This window comes from Microcaecilia unicolor, chromosome 11 (genome assembly GCF_901765095.1).
Source record: "Microcaecilia unicolor chromosome 11, aMicUni1.1, whole genome shotgun sequence".
NCBI lineage: Eukaryota > Metazoa > Chordata > Amphibia > Gymnophiona > Siphonopidae > Microcaecilia > Microcaecilia unicolor.
The window spans coordinates 11,833,918-11,857,353 of record NC_044041.1 but is presented as its reverse complement, the minus strand read 5'-3'; the positions used below and the strand labels follow the sequence as shown (position 1 = coordinate 11,857,353).

The 23,436-nt window shown below is 50.4% G+C and overlaps 1 protein-coding gene across 5 annotated transcripts in view; it reads right to left on the bottom strand.

The window, feature by feature from the left end:
- Positions 1-23,436, bottom strand: part of RASAL1 (RAS protein activator like 1) — a 258,927-nt gene that overhangs the window by 10,228 nt on the left and 225,263 nt on the right. For 4 of the 5 annotated variants that reach the window (XM_030217945.1, XM_030217946.1, XM_030217943.1 and 1 more), the window contains 2 exons: positions 21,773-21,852; positions 12,583-13,487 (listed from right to left, as the gene is read on the bottom strand). In XM_030217945.1, the coding sequence (XP_030073805.1) occupies positions 13,348-13,487; positions 21,773-21,852 (220 nt within the window). In that variant the 3' untranslated portion in view covers positions 12,583-13,347. Of the gene's footprint in view, positions 1-5,977; positions 5,986-12,582; positions 13,488-21,772; positions 21,853-23,436 lie in introns of those variants that run through there. The other variant, XR_003943755.1, reaches the window with a different exon arrangement.

The following is a 23,436-nucleotide window of genomic DNA, read 5'->3' as shown; positions in this document are numbered from 1 at the left end:
TATAAGTCTGCCCTCCCCTATCCTCGCCTCCCAACCACCAACCCCTCTTCCCCCCACCTGCTCCGCCACCCAATTTCAGCTAAGCTTCTGAGGATCCATTCCTTCTGCACAGGATTCCTTTATGCATATCCCACGCATGTTTGAACTCCGTTAACTTGACAAAGTTAGTTCATGCTTTCTTTACAAGAAGGATTCGTTATTGCAACTCTGTTCTGGCTGGACTGAGTAAAATCTAGGCTTCAACGCCCTGCAGCGGGTGCAAAATACAGCTGCTCGTTTAATAAGAGGATCTAAAAGACCCAGTCACATCACTCCAGTGTTGTGTCGATTTCACTGGTTCCCAGTGGCCTTGTGAATCAGTTTCAAGCTGTTATGTTTGGTTTATAAAACATTTCAATTGGGCCGTCTGGTCTATCTTGGTAACAAATTGAAAGAAATGTATTTCTCAAAGAGAACTTCAGTCATCGCAAAAAAGATTGCTTGCAGCTTCCGGATCTTGGCGTTATCAAAGTTTCGTCACTAGACCGAGAGAGTTCTCATATGTTGAACCTTATCTGTGGAATTCTCTACCTGATGATCAACTTCAAAATGCCTCTTCATATCTTGCTTTTCGCAAACTTTTAAAAAGTTGGTTCTTTAAATAACATTTTACTTGAATCCAGGATTTGATTTTGTTTTAATTGTTTACTGTGATGTGTTACTGTAACTGTATACTACTTGGAAATCGTAAATTTGACACAATGGTATATAGTGAAATATAAAGCCAATAAATACAAACCAAACGCCAAGTAATTTTTTTTCTATAAAAAATAAATATAAAGGATCGATGACGATATAGTGTTATCTGTAAAGAGTTTCGCTGCTCAAAGTAACACACACTGAGACTAATGGTGTGATAAAAATATCAGTCATTCAACAGTAATGGGTTTGATGCTCATCCAGATTCATTTTTCTCTCTTACGTTACGTTTCATATTTTTAAATAGCAAAGACGTTTAGTGTGCTGGAACGTTTGTTATGCTGTACTGATGTGAGTTCCTGCATTGAAATTGAAGCCCTTTAAAATAGTACTATCACATCGACATACCCTCACCGATTACAGAACAAGGGATCAAAAACTGAACTGGGAACCCCAAGAAGTTGAACAGCAGGCACTGGAGAAATAAAAAGGGAAATGCGTTTCCTTTTCTAGTGAACACAGACATCTGCTATGTACATTCCCCAAAGCTAACATATTTCAGTTAATAAATTAAAAATAAAATGCTTTTGTCTACCTTTGCTATCTGGACATTTTATTTTTCCATTATGCTGGTTTCAGTTTCTTTTTTCTGCTTTCCTGTCTGCTAATTCTCCTTCAAGCGGTTGAAGTCCATTTGTCTTTTCTCCTCTGTCTTGTTCCATTCCCAAACTATACCTGCCTCTGATGTATTGGCCTTTTCTTTTTAGCTCTTTCCTTTTTTTTTTGTCTTTACTGCCCGTCAGGGGCATAGCCAGACACCCAATTTTGGGTGGGCCTGGGCTCAAGATGGGTGGGCAGAATAACCCCGCCTCATCCCACAGATGAAATGGTCTCTCCTCTCACCTGCATGCCATATGGTCTCTCAAATATCCTCCCTCTCCTGCATACCTTTTAAATAGCAGATTTTCACCGGCAACGGGCAGCAACTAACACACACTGCTGATGTTGGCTCCATACCCTTCCCTCCAAGGTAACTTCCTGTTTCCGCCTAGGCAAGAATACATCAGAACGAAGGCTGTGGGGCCGGTGCGAGCAGTATGCATCAGTCACTGCTCACTGCAGACGAAAATCTGCTATTTACAAGGTATGCAGGAGGGCCAGTTGTTGGGAGTTTTCGGCTGGTGGGACTTGGGGATCCCTGCCAGCCACATTATAGCTATGCTGGCACTGGGTGGGCCAGATCCTTCAATTCTGGTCGCCGCATCTCAAGAAAGATAGAGTAGAATTGGAAAAGGTGCAGCGAAGGGCGACTAAAATGATAGCGGGGATGGGACGACTTCCCTATGAAGAAAGACTAAGGAGGCTAGGGTTATACAGCTTGGAGAAGAGACGGCTGAGGGGAGACATGATAGAGGTATATAAAATAATGAGTGGAGTGGAACAGGTGGATGTGAAGCGTCTGTTCACGCTTTCCAAAAATACTAGGACTAGGGGGCATGCGATGAAACTACAGTGTAGTAAATTTAAAACAAATCGGAGAAAATTCTTCTTCACCCAACGTATAATTAAACTCTGGAATTCGTTGCCGGAGAAAGTGGTGAAGGCGGTTAGCTTAGCAGAGTTTAAAAAGGGGTTGGACGGTTTCCTAAAGGACAAGTCCATAAACCGCTACTAAATGGACTGGGGAAAAATCCACAATTCCAGGAATAACATGTATAGAATGTTTGTACGTTTGGGAAGCTTGCCAGGTGCCCTTGACCTGGATTGGCCGCTGTCGTGGAGAGGATGCTGGGCTCGATGGACCCTTGGTCTTTTCCCAGTGTGGCATTACTTATGTACTTATGTAAGTAAAGAATCAATTTACTTCTACTCGTTCTACACCACTCAGGATTTTGTAGACCTCAATCCTATCTCCCCTCATCCGTCTCTTTTCCAAGCTGAAGAGCCCTAACCTCTTTAGCCTTTCCTCATACGAGAGGAGTTCCATCCCCTTTATCATTTTCCGCTCTATCTTTCTTTTAAGATATGGCGACCAGAACTGAACGCAATACTCAAGGTGCTGGAAACAATGCTTCTGAGTAGAAGGACTGTCACACTCTTTTCTTAAGAATATTATGATAAATGAGTAACATCACGATGATTCTGGAAACAGCAAAGCCAAGGGACTTAGGAGTGCAGAGCACGCTTTGACTCAAAAGGACATTGTCTCAGAGCCGGGACTAGGAGGTGGTGACCCTGGGCGTCAAACTGGGGGTGGGAGTGCGTCTAGAGAAAACAATAGAATTTTATAGTTCAGCTCAGCTGTTTCTTACATTCTTATTCAGTTTTGTTATCCAGATTGTTAGATCTTGCTAATTGGATATAAAGTAAAGCTGCCAACTGGATCCAGATTCACAGGCCTGGGTTAATCCAGTCCTGGGTTTACCCCATTGCATGCAGGGACTTGTAGTTCTGATTTCCCTATTGCCTTCCCTAAGAAAAGCAAGTCTGCAAGTCTCAGCATGCACTCTGGTAAACCCAGGAGTGGACCAAACCTGTCCTGTGAATCTGGATCCATGTGGCAGCTTTATTATGAAGGGAGAGTTGATAGCCCTAAGCACAGACTTGCTTGCTTGAAAAGACTGTTTGAATAACAGGTTCTGTGCTATTTTTTTCCCAGCTCTCTCGTTTGTGGGTCTATTCGTATCTCTCCTTCCGCAAATGCTTCACAAGCTACGACTTCTCCATGCCGGTGGCTTTCTGGTTGACTTCTGAACTGATTGTTTCGTGTTGCGGGTGGAGACCAGGAACAGGGTACAGGGTGTGCAGCCTGTCTCTCTCCATTGTTCCAGGGAAACTTCTGATCTATTTTGTTGTCATGGAGGGGACTTTGCAGTCCCGAATGCACACGTCCCTTCTTTCTTTCTGTGTCTTAGGCCTTGATGATCAAAACTAAATGCAGGTGCTAGAGGCCGCTAGCGTCCGCATTTACTAAGCTCTGATGATCAGAGGGCTCCAGCGTGAGCGTGTAGGGAATGCTGCAGAGCTCACTTAAATAAGATTTAAATGAGCTCTCCAGTATTATGCCTATACGATCAGAGCACTGTGCTCTGATCGTATGGGCCGAATAGCGCCTTAACTCTACGCCAGCTCGGAGCTGGTGTTAGGGTTAAGGCTCTTTCTCCTCTGCTAGGCAGCCCAGGCTGTCACTGTCTGTCCTGAGGATCAAGTGGACCCCTGGATCCCCCAATAGCTGAGTTCCTGGTGGCCTAGTGCCCCCCCAGACAGCGACACAGGGAGCTGAAGGTCTGGCCGACCTCCAGCTCCGACCCCCTAAAACACAAGGGCACAGGGGGGCTGGAGGTCTCATGGATCTCCAGCCCCCCTAATCCCCCCTGACACCAAAAAAATTTCTAGTGGCCCATTGGGCTACATACTCCATCTCCCCACCTGCCCTGGTGGTCTAGCAGCCCCCTTCCTCCCTCCTTGTACCTCGTGGTTGATGGAGGAGGGAGTAGCACACCATCCTCTTCCAGCGCCCCCCCCCCCCCCCAAATGGCAGCTCTCTGCTTTGCCCAGTGTGTCCATATGGTAGGGAAGCCCCACCCAGCACACCCCAGGCACAATTAGGGTTACCATATTTTGTCCCCCAAAAAGAAGGACACATGCCCTGCCCCCACCACACACCCCGCCCCCTTTCACACCCCACCACGCCCCCCTGTCACATTTTCCCCTCTCCCGTCACACACCCTGTCACCCCCCCCCCCCTTACCTTACTACTGTCCTGGTGGTCTAGTGACCCATTTCCTGCCCGGAGCGCTGCCCTGCATGCATCCTTCCTGTTCATGATCTCGGCGCTGATTCAAAATGGCCGCCGAGAGTTGACGTCTCATGAGGTCACTTCAACTCTCGGCGGCCATTTTGAATCGGCGCCGAGATCAGGAACAGGAAGGATGCATGCAGGGCAGCGCTCCGGGCAGGAAAGAGGGGGTTCTTTCCTGCCCCAAAGGCGGAAGAGGTCACTAGACCACCAGGGCAGTAGTAAGTAAGGGGAGGGGAGGCTAGCAATCTGCCTGTTTATCCGGATTTCAGGACAAACGGGCAGGCTGGCAGGCGGGCTGCCCGTTTGTCCAGAAATCCAGACAAACAGGCAGATTGGCAAAACGCGCCCAGTTGCCCGGACATGTCCGGGTAAATCCAAACATATGGTAACCCTAGGCACAATCCTCCCACTCTTCCCCCCGATCATCAAAACTAATAACGTGCCTAAATTTGCATGTTATTAGCGTTGAACAATTGGTAGTTAATTCCTCGCACTGTTCTGTGCAAATATTTTGGATCAGGGGCATAGCCAGATAACAGATTTTGGGTGGGCCTAGGCAAGAAGTGGGTGGGCACCAAATGTTCTCCCCCTCTCCCCCAAAACCAGCACCAAAAAATATCTCAGCTGGCAGGAAAATGCTTCTTTCCACCTTGGCAGTCTGCAGCAGACATGCGCTGAACACTGAGCACGCGCAGGTGTCAGTATCGTGGAGAGTAGCGTCTCCGTTAGCATCAGGGGGAAGTCTTCAGCTGACGGAGCTTGGGATCTCCACCAGCTACTGTTGAGTGGGCCTGAGCCTTAAGTGGGTGGGCCCTGGCCCACTGTTTTGGATGCTGTTTTGGAACAGCGTGGGGCAGTGGCGTAGCAAGGGCGGGGCGGTGGGGGCGGTCTGCCCCGGGTCCACGCCGCTGGGGGGATGTCGGCTTCGCTGGTGCTCTGCTCCCTCTGCCCCGGAACAGGTTACTTCCTATTCCGGGGCAGAGGGAGCAGGGAACCAGCGGAACTGACATCCCCCCAGCGGCATGCATACGGCAGGCAAGAATGCACTCGGGGGGGGGCTTGGTAATGCGCTGAGAGGGGGATTGATGCGCTGAGGGAGGGGTTGATGCGCCGAGGGGGGGTGCTCAGTGGCGAACTGCCCCGGGTGGCAGCCGCCCTCGCTACTCCACTGGCGTGGGGAATTGATCGTTGGGGTCTTAGAAATTTGGACAAGTTTAGCTATGGTCCTAGTTCCCTGCAGCTGATTCAGTGTAACTTCTTTAGTTAGGGCAAGTGGCATTTTACAATGAAACACTACAGGCCCAATATTTTACTACTAAACAGAAAAGTGCCATAGACTGAAAATCACTTTAAACCCCCCAGCACCATTCAGATAGTAAGGGTGGAGCCTGACCTTATCTGTGGAGCGGTAATATTCAAACTCGTCCCAGATAACAGCGGTGCTGCCTGCATTACCCCCATATTCAGTGTCGCTATCCAGAAATGGTCAGGTATAACTTCAAACACTGCGGGTGGTGTTTAAATGAAATGCTGACCTGCAGTGTCTAAATATTGACCGGTATCCAGCATATGATACGCTCATATTTCACAGGAAGGGAGGGAGAAGGAGGAGCTGTATTAGTGAGCAGGCAGGTCAGAGCATGGGGAGTGAGTGGGGCAAAGGTGGGTGGAGAGAAAACATGGAGCAAGTGAGAAGAGAGAGAGGGTGGGGTGAGTGGGAGCGAGCAGGTGGGTGAGGAGGGTAAGAAAGGAGGAAAGAACACGAGGGTGAATGAAGAATTGTGAAAAGCTGGGAAGTGAATGAGACGGGGGTGTGGGGGGGAAAAGCGAGTGGGAAGGTGGGAGTAGAGCAGGAAGAAGAGGGGGGTTGGGGGGACAAGCGAGAGAGTGGAATGAGGATAGAGGTGGCTGAAAGAGCCTGTAAGGGAATAGGGGAGAAAGTGGGGAAGAGGTCATGGGGTCATTTAGGCCCCTTTTGCTAAGCCTCGTAGGCGCCTATGCTTGCCCAACGCGTGCCAAAATGGACTTACCGCTCGACTATCGCGTGGCTCTTGCGGTAATTTCATTTTTGGCATGTGTCTGAAAAATAATTTTTATTTGCGGACGCCCGCCAAGTGGCATCCGACGCACGTAGGTCCTTACCGTTCAAATTCTTTACCACTAGGTCTACGGCTGGCGGTAAAGTCTGAGACTCAAAATGGACACGAGGCAATTTTGATTTTGCCGCATGTCCAGTTTTTGGGGGGGGAGGGGGGAGAGGCCTTTTTTACAGGTGCACTGAAAAATGATTCTGCGCGCGCCCAAAACCCGCGCCTACACTACTGCAGGCCATTTTCAGCGCGCCTGTGTAAAATGACCCCTCTGTTACATAAATCGTGCGTAAAAAATACATGGAACATTTGCAACACCACCATTTTTCAGTCTGTCCATGAGCAATTAGGTCAACAATCCAATTTGCAGTAACTATAATGAGGGCCAAGGCATGACAAGCGGTCTCTTCTGGGCCCGACTTTAATTATCACCTCCCCTCCCCCTTGGTCCTCAGGCTCAGAGGATCTTCCCTCACCCCATCCCATCCCCCTCCCCCCAAGTCCAGTTACAGTATGTGGAAATTTGGTCACTTCCAGGCATAGAAATATCATTAAACAAGAAAATGCCATGGTCGGATTCCACAACTGCCAACAGGCAAAATGCTAAAATTGTCTGTTATCCATTTGAGACATGCAGAAATAGAACGGGACCAGCAGGAGAGGCTGCACCTGAGAGGAATTTTATTTATTTATTTTCATTCCTATACTGTTTTGTTTGGTCATAAAACATAGTAAAGATGAATTTCAGAATTCACACCCCATTCCCGGTGTCAACAGATAAAGCAAAAGAAGCCAGGAAGAGAGAAAAAAAAACAGCGTGAAATGATCGATTTCCAGTGGTTTCTCTGGTGGAAAGTACACCCCATTGTACAAAATGATATTATGGCAGTAGATGAGGGACAGCGATTACTGCCGTCCCACATCAAAGGTGTCCGTGATGTCCAAGACTGAGGTGTAGTGGGTGCAAAGGAAATGAAAAGGTCAAGCCCTTTGAACTCTTCGACGGAGTTCCTCAATTTAAAAATGTCACTTGTGTTAGCCACTCTCTAGGGAGGCAGGAATGAACGGCTGTAGCCAGGGGTGTGCTGGTAAATTTTTAACAACAGGCTCTTTCTCCGGACGTAGCCAGCTCTGCAGTTGGAACGGCAAGGGGTGGCTGGGGGGGGGGGGGGGAGCAACACTTGCCTCTCTCTCCTCCCTCCCTTCATGCGGGCTTGCTAGGCATACCTTTGCTGGCAGCCAATAAATGGACTGCCACCACTCCCAACGTCTTGCTCTGAGCAGCATGCTGGAACTTCTCTCACATGCTCGAGAAGTCTCAGCCTGCTTCCCAGAGCTGGAAACAAGGAGCAGGGAGCTGGCAGGGCTCAGCATCCCCACTAGCAAAGTAAAAGATAATTCAGCAGGGGGCCCAAGCTCACATTTTGGGAGCCAGTTGTTAAAGTAGCCATGGAGGGCCCTACTTTAACAACCGGCTCCCAAAATTCTTAAAAACTTAACAACCGGCTCTTGCGAGCCTGTGAGAGCCTACTCCAGCACACCACTGGCTGTAGCCTTTCGATTTTTGTCTGTAAAGCCAGGATTGGTACTGGACTCAAGTCAGTCCAAAGAAGTCATCTCGCCAGTGGTGTAGCTATGGGGGGCCATGGGGGCCCCCCGGTTTGGTTGGCAGGGGTCCCCAACCCCCACCAGCTAACGCGTTTGTCCCACGCTAGTCTCACATTGCCTGGCGCCCTGTCCCGTTTTCAGTCGCTGTGTATGCTCGGTTTCATTAAAACGAGCGCGCACAGCGACTGAAAACAGAACAGGGCACCAGGCAATGTGAGACCAGAACGAGACAAACGCTTTAGTTGGCGGGGGTTGGGGACCCCCGCCAGCCAAAGTACCTTTGCAGTGGTGGTGCAGGGGAGAGCGGCAGCGGCGGGGAAACGGGCCAAAATGTGCCCCCCCCCCCCCCACACACCTTGGGCTCTGGCCCCCCCTCCCGTCGAGGTCTGGCTACGCCCCTGCATCTCACTCTTAATTTTCTTCTCAGTTCAATACGGCCCCGTTGCTTCTCTTTAACTATACTGACACTGCAACTGTGGTTAAGACAAAAAAAGGGACTGGAGCCAGGGACAGACTGACCCTTGGAACCATAGGGCAGTGCCCGAGGGCCCAGTAGAGGGTCCAGTCTCCCCTAACTTCCATCTAATTTAATCATTTTGATAGGTGGTTAGGGGCCCACGGCCCTTATTGCCCGAGGGCCCAGAACACTAAGTCCACCCCTGACTGGAGGGGTTTAGTTTGGACTTGGGGGGGGGGGGGGAGCTGATGTTCAAACATGTGGTTAACGCTGGGTTTGTACGTACATTATTGTATGCCGAATGCTCAGAGGGCTCGAGCGTGGGTGTTAAGGGCGTAAATTGTATTGAAATGTATTAAAATGGATGCTAATGAGGTCGGTAAGTATTCATTTGCAATGAGCAAACATAAACGCTGCAATGCACAAAAGGAAATGACCCATAATGCCGAAAAATTATCGCCAGATCAGGCACAGCGTGGAAGGTTTTTAGGAGAGGATTTCTTGTCAGTTTTTCACATCAAACTGCCTGTTTCATCTTCTTTAATAAGTGGAAGGAAGCTCCAGGCAGACAGGAAGTGACAAACATGGGTGCATGTCTGAGCGAAACTGAAAAGTAAAAGAACACATTCGCGCCTGTTCTGTCCATAAATAAGCCTTGCAAAAATTCCACACGTTAGTAACAGGGCTTTTTTTGAGGGGGTACTTGGGGGTACTGAGTACCGGCACCTTTTCTATTGTGTGCTAAAATTGATCCATGGACCCCAAGTTTTAATGAAAGAGCTCAGGCTCTACACACCAATTCTGCCTTGTCATAGATTCTGTGACTGGTTGCAGGGGCCCTGGCTATTGTGGGGTGGGTCCTTCAGTGATCACCCCACCACTGAAAGGTGGCCTAGCATTTGAGTACCGGCACCTTTTTTGCTAGTAAAAACATACTGGTTAGTAATATTTACGAGGCTCATATTTAGATGCTTTAGAAAATGCAGATGTGTGCTGGGCCTGGGAATGCACACAAGAGCCATGCTTCCTGCAAAACCTTTGTGTGCATGTGTCAGGTACATCCCTCCCTTCACTTCCTGTTTAATAGCCAGGGGTGACCTGACCATTAGGCCACCTGAGATGGGGGCCTCAGGCGGCACGCTTCAGGAGCAGCGTCTCGGGGGCGGCTTTGTGGCCTTTTACCTCGTCGCGGTGACTTTCCAAACCCGGCAGCGATTCCCATACGCTGCCCTGCCGCCGCTGGCAGCACCCGCCTCATCCATTTCCTGTGGCCGCCTGAAGTAACTTCCTGTTTCGTCAGAGGCTCAGGCAACCACAGTAAAGGAAATCATTGCCAGGTTTGGAACGTTGCCATGATGAGGTAAAAAGCCCGGGGGGGAGCGGCATCGTGGCTCGGGGGGGGGGGGGCATGTTAGCTCCGCCTCAGGTGACATCTTGCCTTGGGCCAGCCCTGTTAATAGCGCAATTTAACCATGCATAAAATGCAAATATAATTTGCTTCGAATATCGCTGAGCTAGACTTTTGCATTACTGTTGCATTATGGGCGACCAGCTTTGAGCATCAACCTGTGAGTTAGGTAGCAATCCTGGGGCCTTGCCAGGCCTAAGTGTGGTCCAGAAATCCACAAACGCAACTCATGCACTCTGGATATTCCGAAAACTGCAGGGGTACCTTAAGGACCGGAAAACCTCGACTAGGGCTTCCAACAAGCTCCATGCAAGAAGGGACAAACTGAACCAGTCCTCACTATGTCTATAGGCTTATACTACTATTAAACATTTCTATAGCGCTACTAGACTTACACAGCGCTGTACAAATCAACATGAAAAAGACAGTCCCTGCTCAACAGAGCTTACAATCTAAATTGGACAGACGAACAGACAGCTAGGGGTGGGGAAATTGCAGTGGTAGGGGTGATAAGTGAGGGTGTTGAGTAAGAGAGTCATGGTTAGGAGTCGAAAGCAGTAGCAAAGAGGTGGGCTTTAAGCCTAGACTTGAAGACAGCCAGAGACTGAGCCTGACGTACTGGCTCAGGGAGTCTATTCCAGGCATAGGGAGCAGCGAGATAAAAGAAACGGAGCCGGGAGTTAGCAGTGGGGGAGAAGGGGGGCAACAGGAGACATTTACCCAGCGAACGGAGTTCCCGGGGAGGAGTGTAGGGAGAGATGAGAGCGGAAAGGTACTGAGGAGCTGCGGTGATTTAACCAGAGCTGACATTGTGATGTCATAATGCCTCAGTCCACCAATGCCTAAGAGCCAACCTCATCAGTGATGTCACAATGGCTTGACTGTCCTATACTTGGCTCATACTACTACTACTACTACTATTAAACATTTCTATAGCGCTACTAGACTTACGCAGCGCTGTACAAATGAACATGAAAAGACAGTCCCTGCTCAACAGAGCTTACAGTCTAAATTGGACAGACGAACAGACAGCTAGGGGTGGGGAAATTGCAGTGGTAGGGGTGATAAGTGAGGGTGTTGAGTAAGAGAGTCATGGTTAGGAGTCGAAAGCAGTAGCAAAGAGGTGGGCTTTAAGCCTAGACTTAAAGACAGCCAGAGACTGAGCCTGACGAACTGGCTCAGGGAGTCTATTCCAGGCATAGGGAGCAGCGAGATAGAAGGAGCCGGGAGTTAGCAGTGGGGGAGAAGGGGAACGACAGGAGACATTTACCCAGCGAACGGAGTTCCCGGGGAGGAGTGTAGGGAGAGATGAGAGCGGAAAGGTACTGAGGAGCTGCGGAGTGGATGCACTTGTAGGTCAAAAGGAGAAGTTTGAACCGTATGCGGAAGCGGATAGGGAGCCAGTGAAGCGACTTGAGGAGAGGGCTAATGTGAGTATAGCGACTCTGGCGGAATATAAGACGCGCAGCAGAGTTTTGGACAGATTGAAGAGGAGATAGATGGCTGAGCGGGAGACCAGCGAGAAGCAAATTGCAGTAGTCTAGGCGAGAGGTGATAAGGGTGTGGGTAAGGGTTTTGGTAGCTCCAGTTATTCTTGGAAAGACAGGACTAGGCAGAAGGGGTGATAAACCCGGGACAGGGGCGTTTATAAGCAGTTTGAGTGCTGAAATTTTGCCACAGATGTACTGGCCGGTATTGGACTGATTTGAGTCTAGCAAGCCAAAAGTTGATACTGCGTATTAAATTTCATCTTATTAACTGAGGAATTTTTAATTCATCCTCATTGGTAAAAGAGCTGCGTTTTTGGCAAACCGTTTTTTTAAGTAATTTGCAAAACATTTCGATATAACCCCCTGTTAGGGCACTCCCAGTTCTCCATCAAGGAACCACTAGAACATTCACTGCCAACCAGTTACTTCTGCTGGTAACTTGCAGCCAACTCATTATGCCAACATCCTGTGCAGAAGCTTCAACAGACACCATGCTGAGGATCACCTGTATTTTCTTTTTAAGATATCTAACCCAGAGCTAACGGACCATCATAACAGATTTGCGATGCCATCACAGGCCTTTGGGTGGTCAATCAGCTGGCCAAAATGCAAGTCTTTCCATATCGGCTTGAGGCATCACGTCAACTGCAGCACAAATCATTAACCCAAGTGGCACACTGTGGCATCTCCATTCACCAGGCATCCTGAGGGACTAACGGACTGTACTGCACCACACAACGGGGAAAAGTGGAGTCTCTGTGGAGACATTGCCAGCAGGGGCGTAGCCAGACAACAGATTTTGGGTGGGCCTAGGCAAGAAGTGGGTGGGCACCAAGTGTTCTCCCCCTCCCCCCAACCACCACCAAAAAAAATATCTCAGCTGGCGGGAAAACGCTTCTTTCCACCTTGGCAGTCTGCAGCAGGTCTGCGTTGAAAAATGAGCATGCTCAGGTGCCAGTATCATGGCGAGTAGCGTTTTCATTACCATCAGGGGAACGTCTTCAGCTGGCCGAGCTTGGGATCCCCTCCAGCTACCACTAAACGGGTACTACTGTTGGGTGGGCCTGAGCCCACCTAGTCCCACCTGTGGCTACGCCACTGAATGCCAGGGAGACATATGAGTATTTGGACATGTTTACCTCCCGTCTCAGGCCTAGGATTACATCACACTTTTATTCTGCCTTGTAAAAGCATCAGCTTCTGCCCTAGGTTTCCAGTAGACTGCCGTACCAGTCGTTACAGCAAAAAAAATAAAAAAAAGTGTTCAAAGTCCACTACTCTCCAGAACAAGTCAGGAAACTTTCTTCTGTGAAACATTTGATTGTGTTGGGGCATTTTAAAGGCTAGTCACCCTCTTCTGCCATACCATGCACTTTAATATAAGAAAAGAATAGCCATATCGGCATCATCCTCATTAATATACAAATGAGTGCACTGTAATTTTCTTTAAAATAGCCCCCAAATTCCCCTCAGAAGCTCAGCAGGAAGTTTACAGTAGACTCTTGCTGTCTACAGTATGCTGGAGAAACCTAAACCTCCAAAATACTGACTGTACAACTAGAACATGTAGCCAAGTCTTCAAACTGTACGGGCAGGAAAGACGACACATGAGCTACGACTTGGGTGATGAGAGCAACAGTTCAGTTCCAGGCAAGCTGGTGTTTGATGACCTCGGAGCCTTCTCATGTCCACAGACAACATGGTCCCAAAGAGAACCCTAACCCGGCTCTTTGGCAGGGATGTGGCAGCGGGGTGGGCTCAGCCCGACGTGTACTGACTGGATGGCAGCCTGTATTGACTGGAGAGATGGAGCTCTAGGGATGATGTGAATGGTTGGGTCCTTCTTCCCGCTCTCGCCGCTCAAAGGCCTGATGTGCACGTTCCAAGTCCTGGATAACATCCAATAATCGGGCAGCAGCTGCCATCCGCCGGTCCTGGAACGAGGGACTTCTCTCTGAAAGAGAAGGGACAGGTCAAAAATAAAAGTAACAGAGACAAAACACAGAAAAAAGAGGAAAACGAAGAAGATGAGGAGAGATGTGAAGAAGGACAGAAGAGGCATGAAAAGAAGTTGGGCAAGAGACAACACTGGAGAAAAGTCATGGAGAAGAATTCAACACTGGAGAAGAATTAAAATCATGAAGAAGAGTTAAACACTTGAAAAAGAGGTAACTGTCACGTCTGTGGCCGTGACCACCCTCATACTCACCCTGTTTCTGGGAGTCAGTGGCTGTGCTGGCTTCTGCTTGTCTCTGTGTCTGTCTCTGTCTTAGTTTCTCTCTGGCTCTGTGTGCTGATTGCCCTACTGAATCTCACCTGTGTGGGCTTTGCCTCTTCCAAGATGGCTGCCGCCTCTTCGTCTCTGCCAGTATCCAAGATGGCTCCCGCTGTTACTTTCTATGGGATGCCTGCTCTGAGTGTCAAGCCTCTGTTTGGTTGCAAGGTGATTGCTGCACCTGTGGCTCTGGTGTTGAGGGGCTTCATTAGTGACTTGGAAACTACAGTCCTGGCCTTTGGATTGCCATTTCCTCCGCAGTGCCTTAGGTCCCGAGGTTAGTGTGCTGTTAGCACCGTTTGCTTTCCTTGTCTTTTGCTCTGTGGGTTTTCTGCCCTTCTGTGTTTATTGTTCTGTGGGCTTCCAGCCCTTCTGTGTTATTTGCTCTGTGGGTCTCCTACCCTTCTGTGGGTTTTCAGCCCTTCTGTGTTTATCGCTTGTGGGTTTCCAGCCCTTCTGTGTTTATAGCTCTGTAGGGTTTCAGCCCTTCTGTGTTTATTGCTCTGTGGGTCTCCTACCCTTCTGTGGGTTTTCAGCCCTTCTGTGTTTATCGCTTGTGGGTTTCCAGCCCTTCTGTGTTTATGGCTCTGTAGGGTTTCAGCCCTTCTGTGTTTATTGCTCTGTGGGTCTCCTACCCTTCTGTGGGTTTTCAGCCCTTCTGTGTTTATCGCTTGTAGGGTTTCAGCCCTTCTGTGTTTATTGCTCTATGGGTTTCCTACCCTTCTGTGTCTAGCTCTGCTAGTTCTCTGTGTTTGTTTCCTGTGTATGACTTGTTAGCTTGGGCACAGCTTTGTTGTTAGCTGGTGTATAGCTTTACTAAGTCTGAGTTTGCTCTGTGTATGTTTCCAGTGCATGACTTGTTAGCTTGGGCACAGCTTTGTTGTTAGCTGGTGTATAGCTTTTCTAAGTCTCCTGAGTTTGCTCTGTGTATGTTCCTGTGTATGACTGGTTGCCTGGGTATAGCGTTCCTATTAGCCTGGGTACAGTCTACTAGTCATTGTGTTGATTCCTGCTGACTGCCAGAACCCGGACAGTTCCTGCTTGTCTGCCTTGCCTTCACCTAGGTGCCAGGGGGCACTCCTGGATCTTCATTCCTGCTGTTCCTGTAAGTCCTACCGGCTGCCAGAACCTGAGGGCTCAACCCGAGGGGGAAGGCAGTCAAGTGTAGGTGAAGCCTAGGTCCAGGGTGTTCCAGTTCCGCTCCAGTGTGTTCCAGTCCAGCGGGTTTCACTCCTGTATGTTCCTGTCCAGTAGGGCCACTCCAGTGTGTCCAGTCCAGCGGGCCCCACTCCAGTGCGCACCTGTCCGGTGCGTTCCAGTTCCGAGTATTCCAGTGTAGAACTCCAGTCCGGAGTTCCGGTCCAGTCTTGTCTTATCTCTACCTTGTAGGTGATCTTGCCTGCCACTGCCGCTCCACGGTAGTGGTCCAAGGACTCACGAAACCAGTGCTCCCGGGAAAGAAGCCTGACAGTGTGCCAAGGTCCTCGTGCACGTGACAGAATGCAAAGGCCATGAGTCCGGCAAGGTCATCCGCCCAGCGGGGACTACCGTCCATGTCCGAGTTCCTCACGAACCATCCGGAGGTAGTCCTTAATTTGTGGTCCGATCCCTATATCAACCCAATTTTTTCTGTGAATCGTTTTTTGACCCTCCGCGACTACCGGAAGAAACTTTTGTCTGATCCCACCCTGAGAGATACTTTGGAAGCGGCAGCTGAGCGAAAGCGTCTCCAGAGGTGTAGGGTCCGCCATAGCCCAGTTTCGGATATTGATCCGTTGACTCAGCTTTATGAATACCGCTACAGACTCCTCGAGGAGCCAGCCCTGCGGGATACTCCAGAAGCAGAGGCTGAACGAATACGCTGTGGAAGGCCCAGGCTCGGGGCTTCCCAGCGGGTGGTACAGAACAATCGGGGTGCCTCTCGCAGTTCAGCTCCTGTTCGGGATGTCAAGTCCAGCCAAGCTCCTAAGCCGGTCCGAGGGGTACTTCCTACCAAGCCCCTGACCCCAGTTCAAGTAGCGCGGCCGCTTAAAAGCCTGAGTCCAGTCCAGGGGATGCTTCATACTGAACCTCCAATTCAAGTCCAAGTAACGGTGCCACTTAAGGCTCCGAGTCCAGTCCGAGGGAGGCTTTCGATGGAGCCTCGGATTCCTGTTCGAGTGGTGCTCCAGGTCGAGCCTCCAGTCCTCGTTCAACTGGCACGCCCTCTGAAACCTCTGAGTCCAGTCCGTGGGGTGCTTCTGACGGAGCCTCAGATTCCTATGCAAGTGGCGCTCCAGGTCGAGCCTCCAGTCCTCGTTCAAGTGGCACGCCCTTTGAAGTCTCCAAGTCCAGTCCGAGGGAAGCCTTCGATGGAGCCTCAGATTCCTTTGCAAGTGGCGCTTCGGGTCAAGTCTCCGGTTCTTGTTCAAGTGACCCGTCCAGTCAAGCCACTAAGTCCAGTTCGAGGGGGGCTTCTAACCAAGCCTCCGATGCCAGTCCACAGGGTGGTTCAGGTGGCACCTCCGCTTCCAGTCTGGAGGGTACCTCCAATCAAGCTCCGAAGGCCAGTTCGAGTGGCGCTTCCGCTCGAGCCTCCGATCCCTGTCCAAAGGGTGTGTTCTGTCAAGCCTCAGTTAAAGTCCAGTTCGCGGGGCGCTCCCAGCCAAGCTCCTGAGTCCAGTTTGAGGGGCCCTGCCAGTCAAGCTTCTGATACCAGTCCGGGTCCCGGTCCCGGTTCAGCTCCTGTTCAGTCCGAAGCAATAGCTGAGAGAAGATGTGTTCAACGGCTTGGGGCCCGGAGAAACCCATTTTCTGCATTTCAGCCTGCTAGCATGCTCTGGGGATCCCAGGGCCGTCTCCTCTTGAACCCTGCTCGGCAGACGCTGCCTGAAGCTAATGTTAGAGAGACGTCCCAGTCCGGCCAGAGGGGGGCATCCAGCCTTGCAGCTGAATCTCTTCCAAGTTCCAGCCAAGATGCTGCACCTGCTCCGAGTTCCAGTTCCAGCCAAGATGCGGCACCTGCTCCAAGTTCCAGTCCCAGCCAAGATGCTGCACCTGCTCCGAGTTCCAGTTCCAGCCAAGATGCTGAGCCTGCTCCGAGTTCCAGTTCCAGCCACGATGCTGAGCCTGCTCCGAGTTCCAGTTCCAGCCACGATGCTGACCCTGCTCCGAGCTCCAGTTCCAGCCAAGATGCTGCACCTGCTCCGAGTTCCAGTTCCAGCCAAGATGCTGACCCTGCTCCGAGCTCCAGTTCCAGCCAAGATGCTGAGCCAGTTCCAAGTTCCAGTTCCGGCCAAGATGCTGACCCTGCTCCGAGCTCCAGTTCCAGCCAAGATGCTGAGTCCGTTCCTAGTTCCACTTCCAGCCAAGATGCTGAGCCTGCTCTGAGTTCCAGTTCCAGTCAAGCTTCTGACGCCCGCCTGGGTCCCAGTTCCGGTTTGCTTCTTGACTCTAGTCCGGGTCCCAGTCCCGGTTTGCTTCCTGAGTTCAGTCTGTGTTCCCTCAGAGAAGGGTCCCTTTTGAACATGGTTCCTCTTGATGCATCCAAGTTCCTGAGTTGGCCCAGCGGTGATTGGAAGGAGCCTCCTGTTGACAAGTTCCGCCCCTGTCTGCCAGTTTTGAACTTCTTTGTGACTTCCAGTCCAGTGATCCATGTCTGGGGGTTGAAACCGATCAGAAGGTTTCACCACAGTTACCCCTGGACACCTGACCTCCTCAGGGAGACCGAGAGGGGGGTCTTGAGGAGGGGGTACTGTCACGTCTGTGGCCGTGACCACCCTCATACTCACCCTGTTTCTGGGAGTCAGTGGCTGTGCTGGCTTCTGCTTGTCTCTGTGTCTGTCTCTGTCTTAGTTTCTCTCTGGCTCTGTGTGCTGATTGCCCTACTGAATCTCACCTGTGTGGGCTTTGCCTCTTCCAAGATGGCTGCCGCCTCTTCGTCTCTGCCAGTATCCAAGATGGCTCCCGCTGTTACTTTCTATGGGATGCCTGCTCTGAGTGTCAAGCCTCTGTTTGGTTGCAAGGTGATTGCTGCACCTGTGGCTCTGGTGTTGAGGGGCTTCATTAGTGACTTGGAAACTACAGTCCTGGCCTTTGGATTGCCATTTCCTCCGCAGTGCCTTAGGTCCCGAGGTTAGTGTGCTGTTAGCACCGTTTGCTTTCCTTGTCTTTTGCTCTGTGGGTTTTCTGCCCTTCTGTGTTTATTGTTCTGTGGGCTTCCAGCCCTTCTGTGTTATTTGCTCTGTGGGTCTCCTACCCTTCTGTGGGTTTTCAGCCCTTCTGTGTTTATCGCTTGTGGGTTTCCAGCCCTTCTGTGTTTATAGCTCTGTAGGGTTTCAGCCCTTCTGTGTTTATTGCTCTGTGGGTCTCCTACCCTTCTGTGGGTTTTCAGCCCTTCTGTGTTTATCGCTTGTGGGTTTCCAGCCCTTCTGTGTTTATGGCTCTGTAGGGTTTCAGCCCTTCTGTGTTTATTGCTCTGTGGGTCTCCTACCCTTCTGTGGGTTTTCAGCCCTTCTGTGTTTATCGCTTGTAGGGTTTCAGCCCTTCTGTGTTTATTGCTCTATGGGTTTCCTACCCTTCTGTGTCTAGCTCTGCTAGTTCTCTGTGTTTGTTTCCTGTGTATGACTTGTTAGCTTGGGCACAGCTTTGTTGTTAGCTGGTGTATAGCTTTACTAAGTCTTCTGAGTTTGCTCTGTGTATGTTTCCAGTGCATGACTTGTTAGCTTGGGCACAGCTTTGTTGTTAGCTGGTGTATAGCTTTTCTAAGTCTCCTGAGTTTGCTCTGTGTATGTTCCTGTGTATGACTGGTTGCCTGGGTATAGCGTTCCTATTAGCCTGGGTACAGTCTACTAGTCATTGTGTTGATTCCTGCTGACTGCCAGAACCCGGACAGTTCCTGCTTGTCTGCCTTGCCTTCACCTAGGTGCCAGGGGGCACTCCTGGATCTTCATTCCTGCTGTTCCTGTAAGTCCTACCGGCTGCCAGAACCTGAGGGCTCAACCCGAGGGGGAAGGCAGTCAAGTGTAGGTGAAGCCTAGGTCCAGGGTGTTCCAGTTCCGCTCCAGTGTGTTCCAGTCCAGCGGGTTTCACTCCTGTATGTTCCTGTCCAGTAGGGCCACTCCAGTGTGTCCAGTCCAGCGGGCCCCACTCCAGTGCGCACCTGTCCGGTGCGTTCCAGTTCCGAGTATTCCAGTGTAGAACTCCAGTCCGGAGTTCCAGTCCAGTCTTGTCTTATCTCTACCTTGTAGGTGATCTTGCCTGCCACTGCCGCTCCACGGTAGTGGTCCAAGGACTCACGAAACCAGTGCTCCCGGGAAAGAAGCCTGACAGTGTGCCAAGGTCCTCGTGCACGTGACAGTAACACTGGGGAAGAGTTAAGTCATGGAGAACAGCTAAACGCCAAAGAAGTATTAAAGCCATGGTTAAGTAAACTAGAAGAGGCCAAAGAACAGAACTAAAAGGACACAAACTTAAACTCTTTCCAGAAAAGTGCAGAGGACAGGAAGGGAGACAGTTGGCACCATACTCAGGTCAACCCAAACAGACCGGTCCACTATTGGTTTTGCCCTATTTACAGAGTTTCCCCAAACCCATCAGTGATACTAGGTCTCCAGCACATCCACATGTATATTTATTGTGAGTATCTTGTACACCAGACTGGCCAGTGGGGTCATCAGGACGTTGTCGGAAGGAAGTGCTGCTCTATCAGGGACAGTGAAAGGATTGTGGAGTGACTGGTTTAGATTCCTTCTCATCTGCCAAAGAACTACGTGTAACCAGTGAAGTCCATCAATATAACCAGTGTAGCAGGTCAACCTCAAGTGTCTTCCTGACAGTAACAGGAGGACGTTCTAGGCCCCTCCTCCAAAACAGTGCCAGTCAAACCAAATCCTTCCGACATGGGGATGTCCACAGCCACTATACAGTGGGAAGAGCAGAGGGTTTCCTGTACTGGGGCCCATCAGAACCTCGGTGTTCTAACTCAGAGGCTAAGCAAGAGGGGAAGGGAAGGCCCAGGAGCATGGACAGAAAGGAGTGCTAGAAGTCTGATCCTCAGCTGGACCCCGAGGCACGTAAGGAGTAATTCTAGAAAGTGGGTGTTAAGATTTATGTTACAGTTACCCATGTGAATATTTAGAATAATGGAATATACACAAAATCCACATTTATGGTCTCGATCTGGGTGGGCTCTCCATAGGTGTATCATTATTTTGCACCTATTGGAGGTGGTCACACAATTTTATTTGGCTGTTATCATAGGGTCATGACCACAAAAAGATCGATAAAGTACTGCCCTAGGATTTAAGAAGCACTTGCACAGGAACAGAGAGAGTGCAAACCCTGTCCACAGGAAAAGGAGAGATGCAGGAGGGCAGAAGTGACAGCACGCCAGAAAGGAGATCACGGACCCAGTGGCGTAGCTATGTGGGGCCTGGAGGGGCCTGGGCCCCCATAGATTTGGCCCAGGATGCCCCTGCCGACGACCCTCTCGACCCCCCCCCCCCCCCGCCGTCACCTGCTTTTGCTGGCGGGGGACCCCAACCCCTGCCAGCCGAGATCCTCTTCTTTCCGCAAAAGGCTTCCTTCTGTTTCTGACGTCCTGCACAAATCTGCAAGGCTTTGTTCTGTGAGTCTGACGTCCTGCACTTACAACGTGCAGGACATCAGAAACAGAAGGAAGCCTTTTGCGGAAAGAAGAGGACCTCGGCTGGCGGGGGTTGGGGTCCCCCGCCAGCAAAGGTAGGTGACGGCGGGTTGGCGGCGGGAGGGGGGGGGGTCCAGAGGGTTGTTTGGGGGGGGGGGGAGCAAAGTTGGTGGTGGCGGCGGCAATGGCAAGAGGGGGCTAAAATTGCCCCCTCACTTCGGGCTCTGGACCCCCCTCCCGCCAAAGTCTGGCTACGCTCCTGCACGGACCAATAATATGGTGAGCAAGCTGCAGACTTTTTACCATCAGTGAACTTTGGGGTCAATATTGAAAACGATTTAAACAGCCAGGAGAGACTCCCTTGTCCGGGACTAACTGGGCGCATTCAGTGGCAGTCAACAGGGTAATGCCACCGAAAATGCCCACGCTGAAGCTGGCTATTTTATGGGCATTCTGGGTGGAGTTGGCACTTAGCAGGTTCAATGCCGATATTCAGCACTGAGGGGTCCTTTTACGAAGCTGCGGCATAAGGAGGCCTGCGCTGGCGTCGGCACGCGTTTTTGACGCCCGCCGAGGCCTCCTTTTACTGCAGCGGGTAAAAAGCAGGTCTTTCTTTTTCTAAAGAAATGGCCGTGTGGCAAGTAAAGCACTTGTGTGCCAATTTCGTGGTGGGGGGGGGGGGGGAGGGAGCACTTACCGTCACCCATTGAGGTGACGGTAACATAACCTGGCGGTATCCAGGCAGCGTGCAGCATTCCCCTGGGCAGTGATCCTGCAGGGCAGGCTACTGGCCTCAGAAGTGTTCCCTCTGCTTTGTCCTGCCTCCTCTGACACAACATCCACAAAGAAATTGACAGTTTCATCTAAGTCTGGGTAACTGAAGGGCATGGTGGGGAGTGCAGAATTAACACACAGCACGGGACTACATTGAAAACTAGTTCAGACTCCCTGGGGCACGGTACCATGTGTACACACACCATGCATATCTGCAAGTTAGGGAAAGGGAAATGGGACTTGATATACTGCCTTTCTGAGTTTTTTGCAACTACATTCAAAGCGGTTTACATATATTCAGGTACTTATTTTGTACCAGGGGCAATGGAGGGTTAAGTGACTTGCCCAGAGTCCCAAGGAGCTGCAGTGGGAATTGAATCCAGTTCCCCAGGATCAAAGTCCACCGCACTAACCAGTAGGCTACTCCTCCACTCCAGCTGAGCCTGGGGCTGCGGATACAGGTATGTCACTAACACATAGTCCTTCCTCTGTATACACCAATGTACAGTGGGAGAAAGCAGGGCTGCTGAGCAGAGAGAATCCAGGGAAAGAAAAACCCGCATACCCTGCTTGGCAGAGATATCACATGACCTTTCCTCCCGCTCTGGTGCTGTTCCTGGGTCAGAGAATTCAAGGTAGGTCTTTCTGAATGAAAGAAAGAAAGAAAGAGAGGAAGGAAAGACAAAGGGTCAAAAGTTGACCAATGAAAACAAAGGTAAAAAAGCAATTGGGGGGGATTCCAATATGTGCTTGTTTATAAAGGTAATCTAGGTGCCTCTGTGCCTCAGGAATACTGAACCAGCCCTAGTAGTGATAAATCGCACCCTGCTCTGAAAAAAGTGTGAAATTGTGCTTGCACGCTCAGTGGCGTTCCTAGGGTCGCTGACACCCGGGGCGGATCGCCGATGCGCCCCCCCCCCCCCCGGTGAAACGACGGACACCCCCCCCCCCGGGTGCATCTTTACCAGCTGGAGGGGTGCCATACGTCTGTCGGCAACACTCGTTCCCTGCTCCCTCTGCCCCGGAACGGGTTACTTCCTGTTCCGGGGCAGAGGGAGCAGGGAATGAGCGTTGCCAACAGACGCACGGCACCCCCCCCCCCCAGCGGCAAAACAACGGAACCTTTTCCTGGCGAAACGACACCCCCCCCCCCGGTGCATCTTTACCTGCTGGGGGGGGGGGGTGCTGCGCGCCTGTCGACTTCACTCGTTCCTTGCTCCCTCTGCCCCGGAAGAGGAAGTAACCTGTTCCGGGGCAGAGGGAGCAGGGAACGAGTGAAGTCAACAGACGCGTGGCACCCCCCCCAGCGGTGTGCACCCGGGGTGGACTGCCCCCACCGCCCCCACCCCCCTTGGTACGCCACTGTGCATGCTACAAGTGTATACTCATATTCGGCTACATTGCAATTCTGCCTCTGCTCTGCCCAAACTACACTCCAGGACACCCTCCGCACAGATTAATTATTTGTAGCATTCGTATCCCACATTTTCCCACCAATTTTCAGGCTCAATGTGGCTTACATTTGCCGTAGTGGCGATTGCTATGTCCGGGTAACAGAATTACAAATGGTCTTGCGACTAAGTTGCATACGTACATGATAACATACAGGGAGTGTGATATATATGGAACAGATCATGGTATATATATATATATATCATGTGTATACATACATGGTGAAGAAGAATACATTCTGGTAATGCATAAAGGTTCTTGAGTGATAATTGGATTATAACATATATTAAGTCATTGACTATAAAGAGATCCTATTCGACTTAAGGTTTAGAGTGGTAGTGCTTGATCATTGAAAGCAAAGAGATTAAGCAGCCATGCAATAAAAAGTTTGGTTTTGAAAGGTCGTGTATAATGTTGTTATTTAGTGTTTAAGATGTATGTTTATTGTATGCCTTCTTGAAAAGATCTGTTTTCAAAAGCCTTCGGAAGATGGTTAGGTCTTTTGTTGTCTTTATGGCCTTCGGTAGTGCGTTCCATAGCTGCGTGCAGATGTCTGAGAAGCTAGTCACGTATGTGGATTTATATTTTAGTCCTTTACAGTTAGGATAGTGGAGATTGAGGAATGTGCGTGATGATCTTTTTGCATTCCTAGTAGGCACGTCTATAAGGTTCGACATGTAGGTCGGGGCTTCTCCATAGATGATTTTGTGGACCAGTGTGCAAACTTGGAACGCAATTCGTTCTTTTAATGGAAGCCAGTGTAGTTTTTCTCTTAGG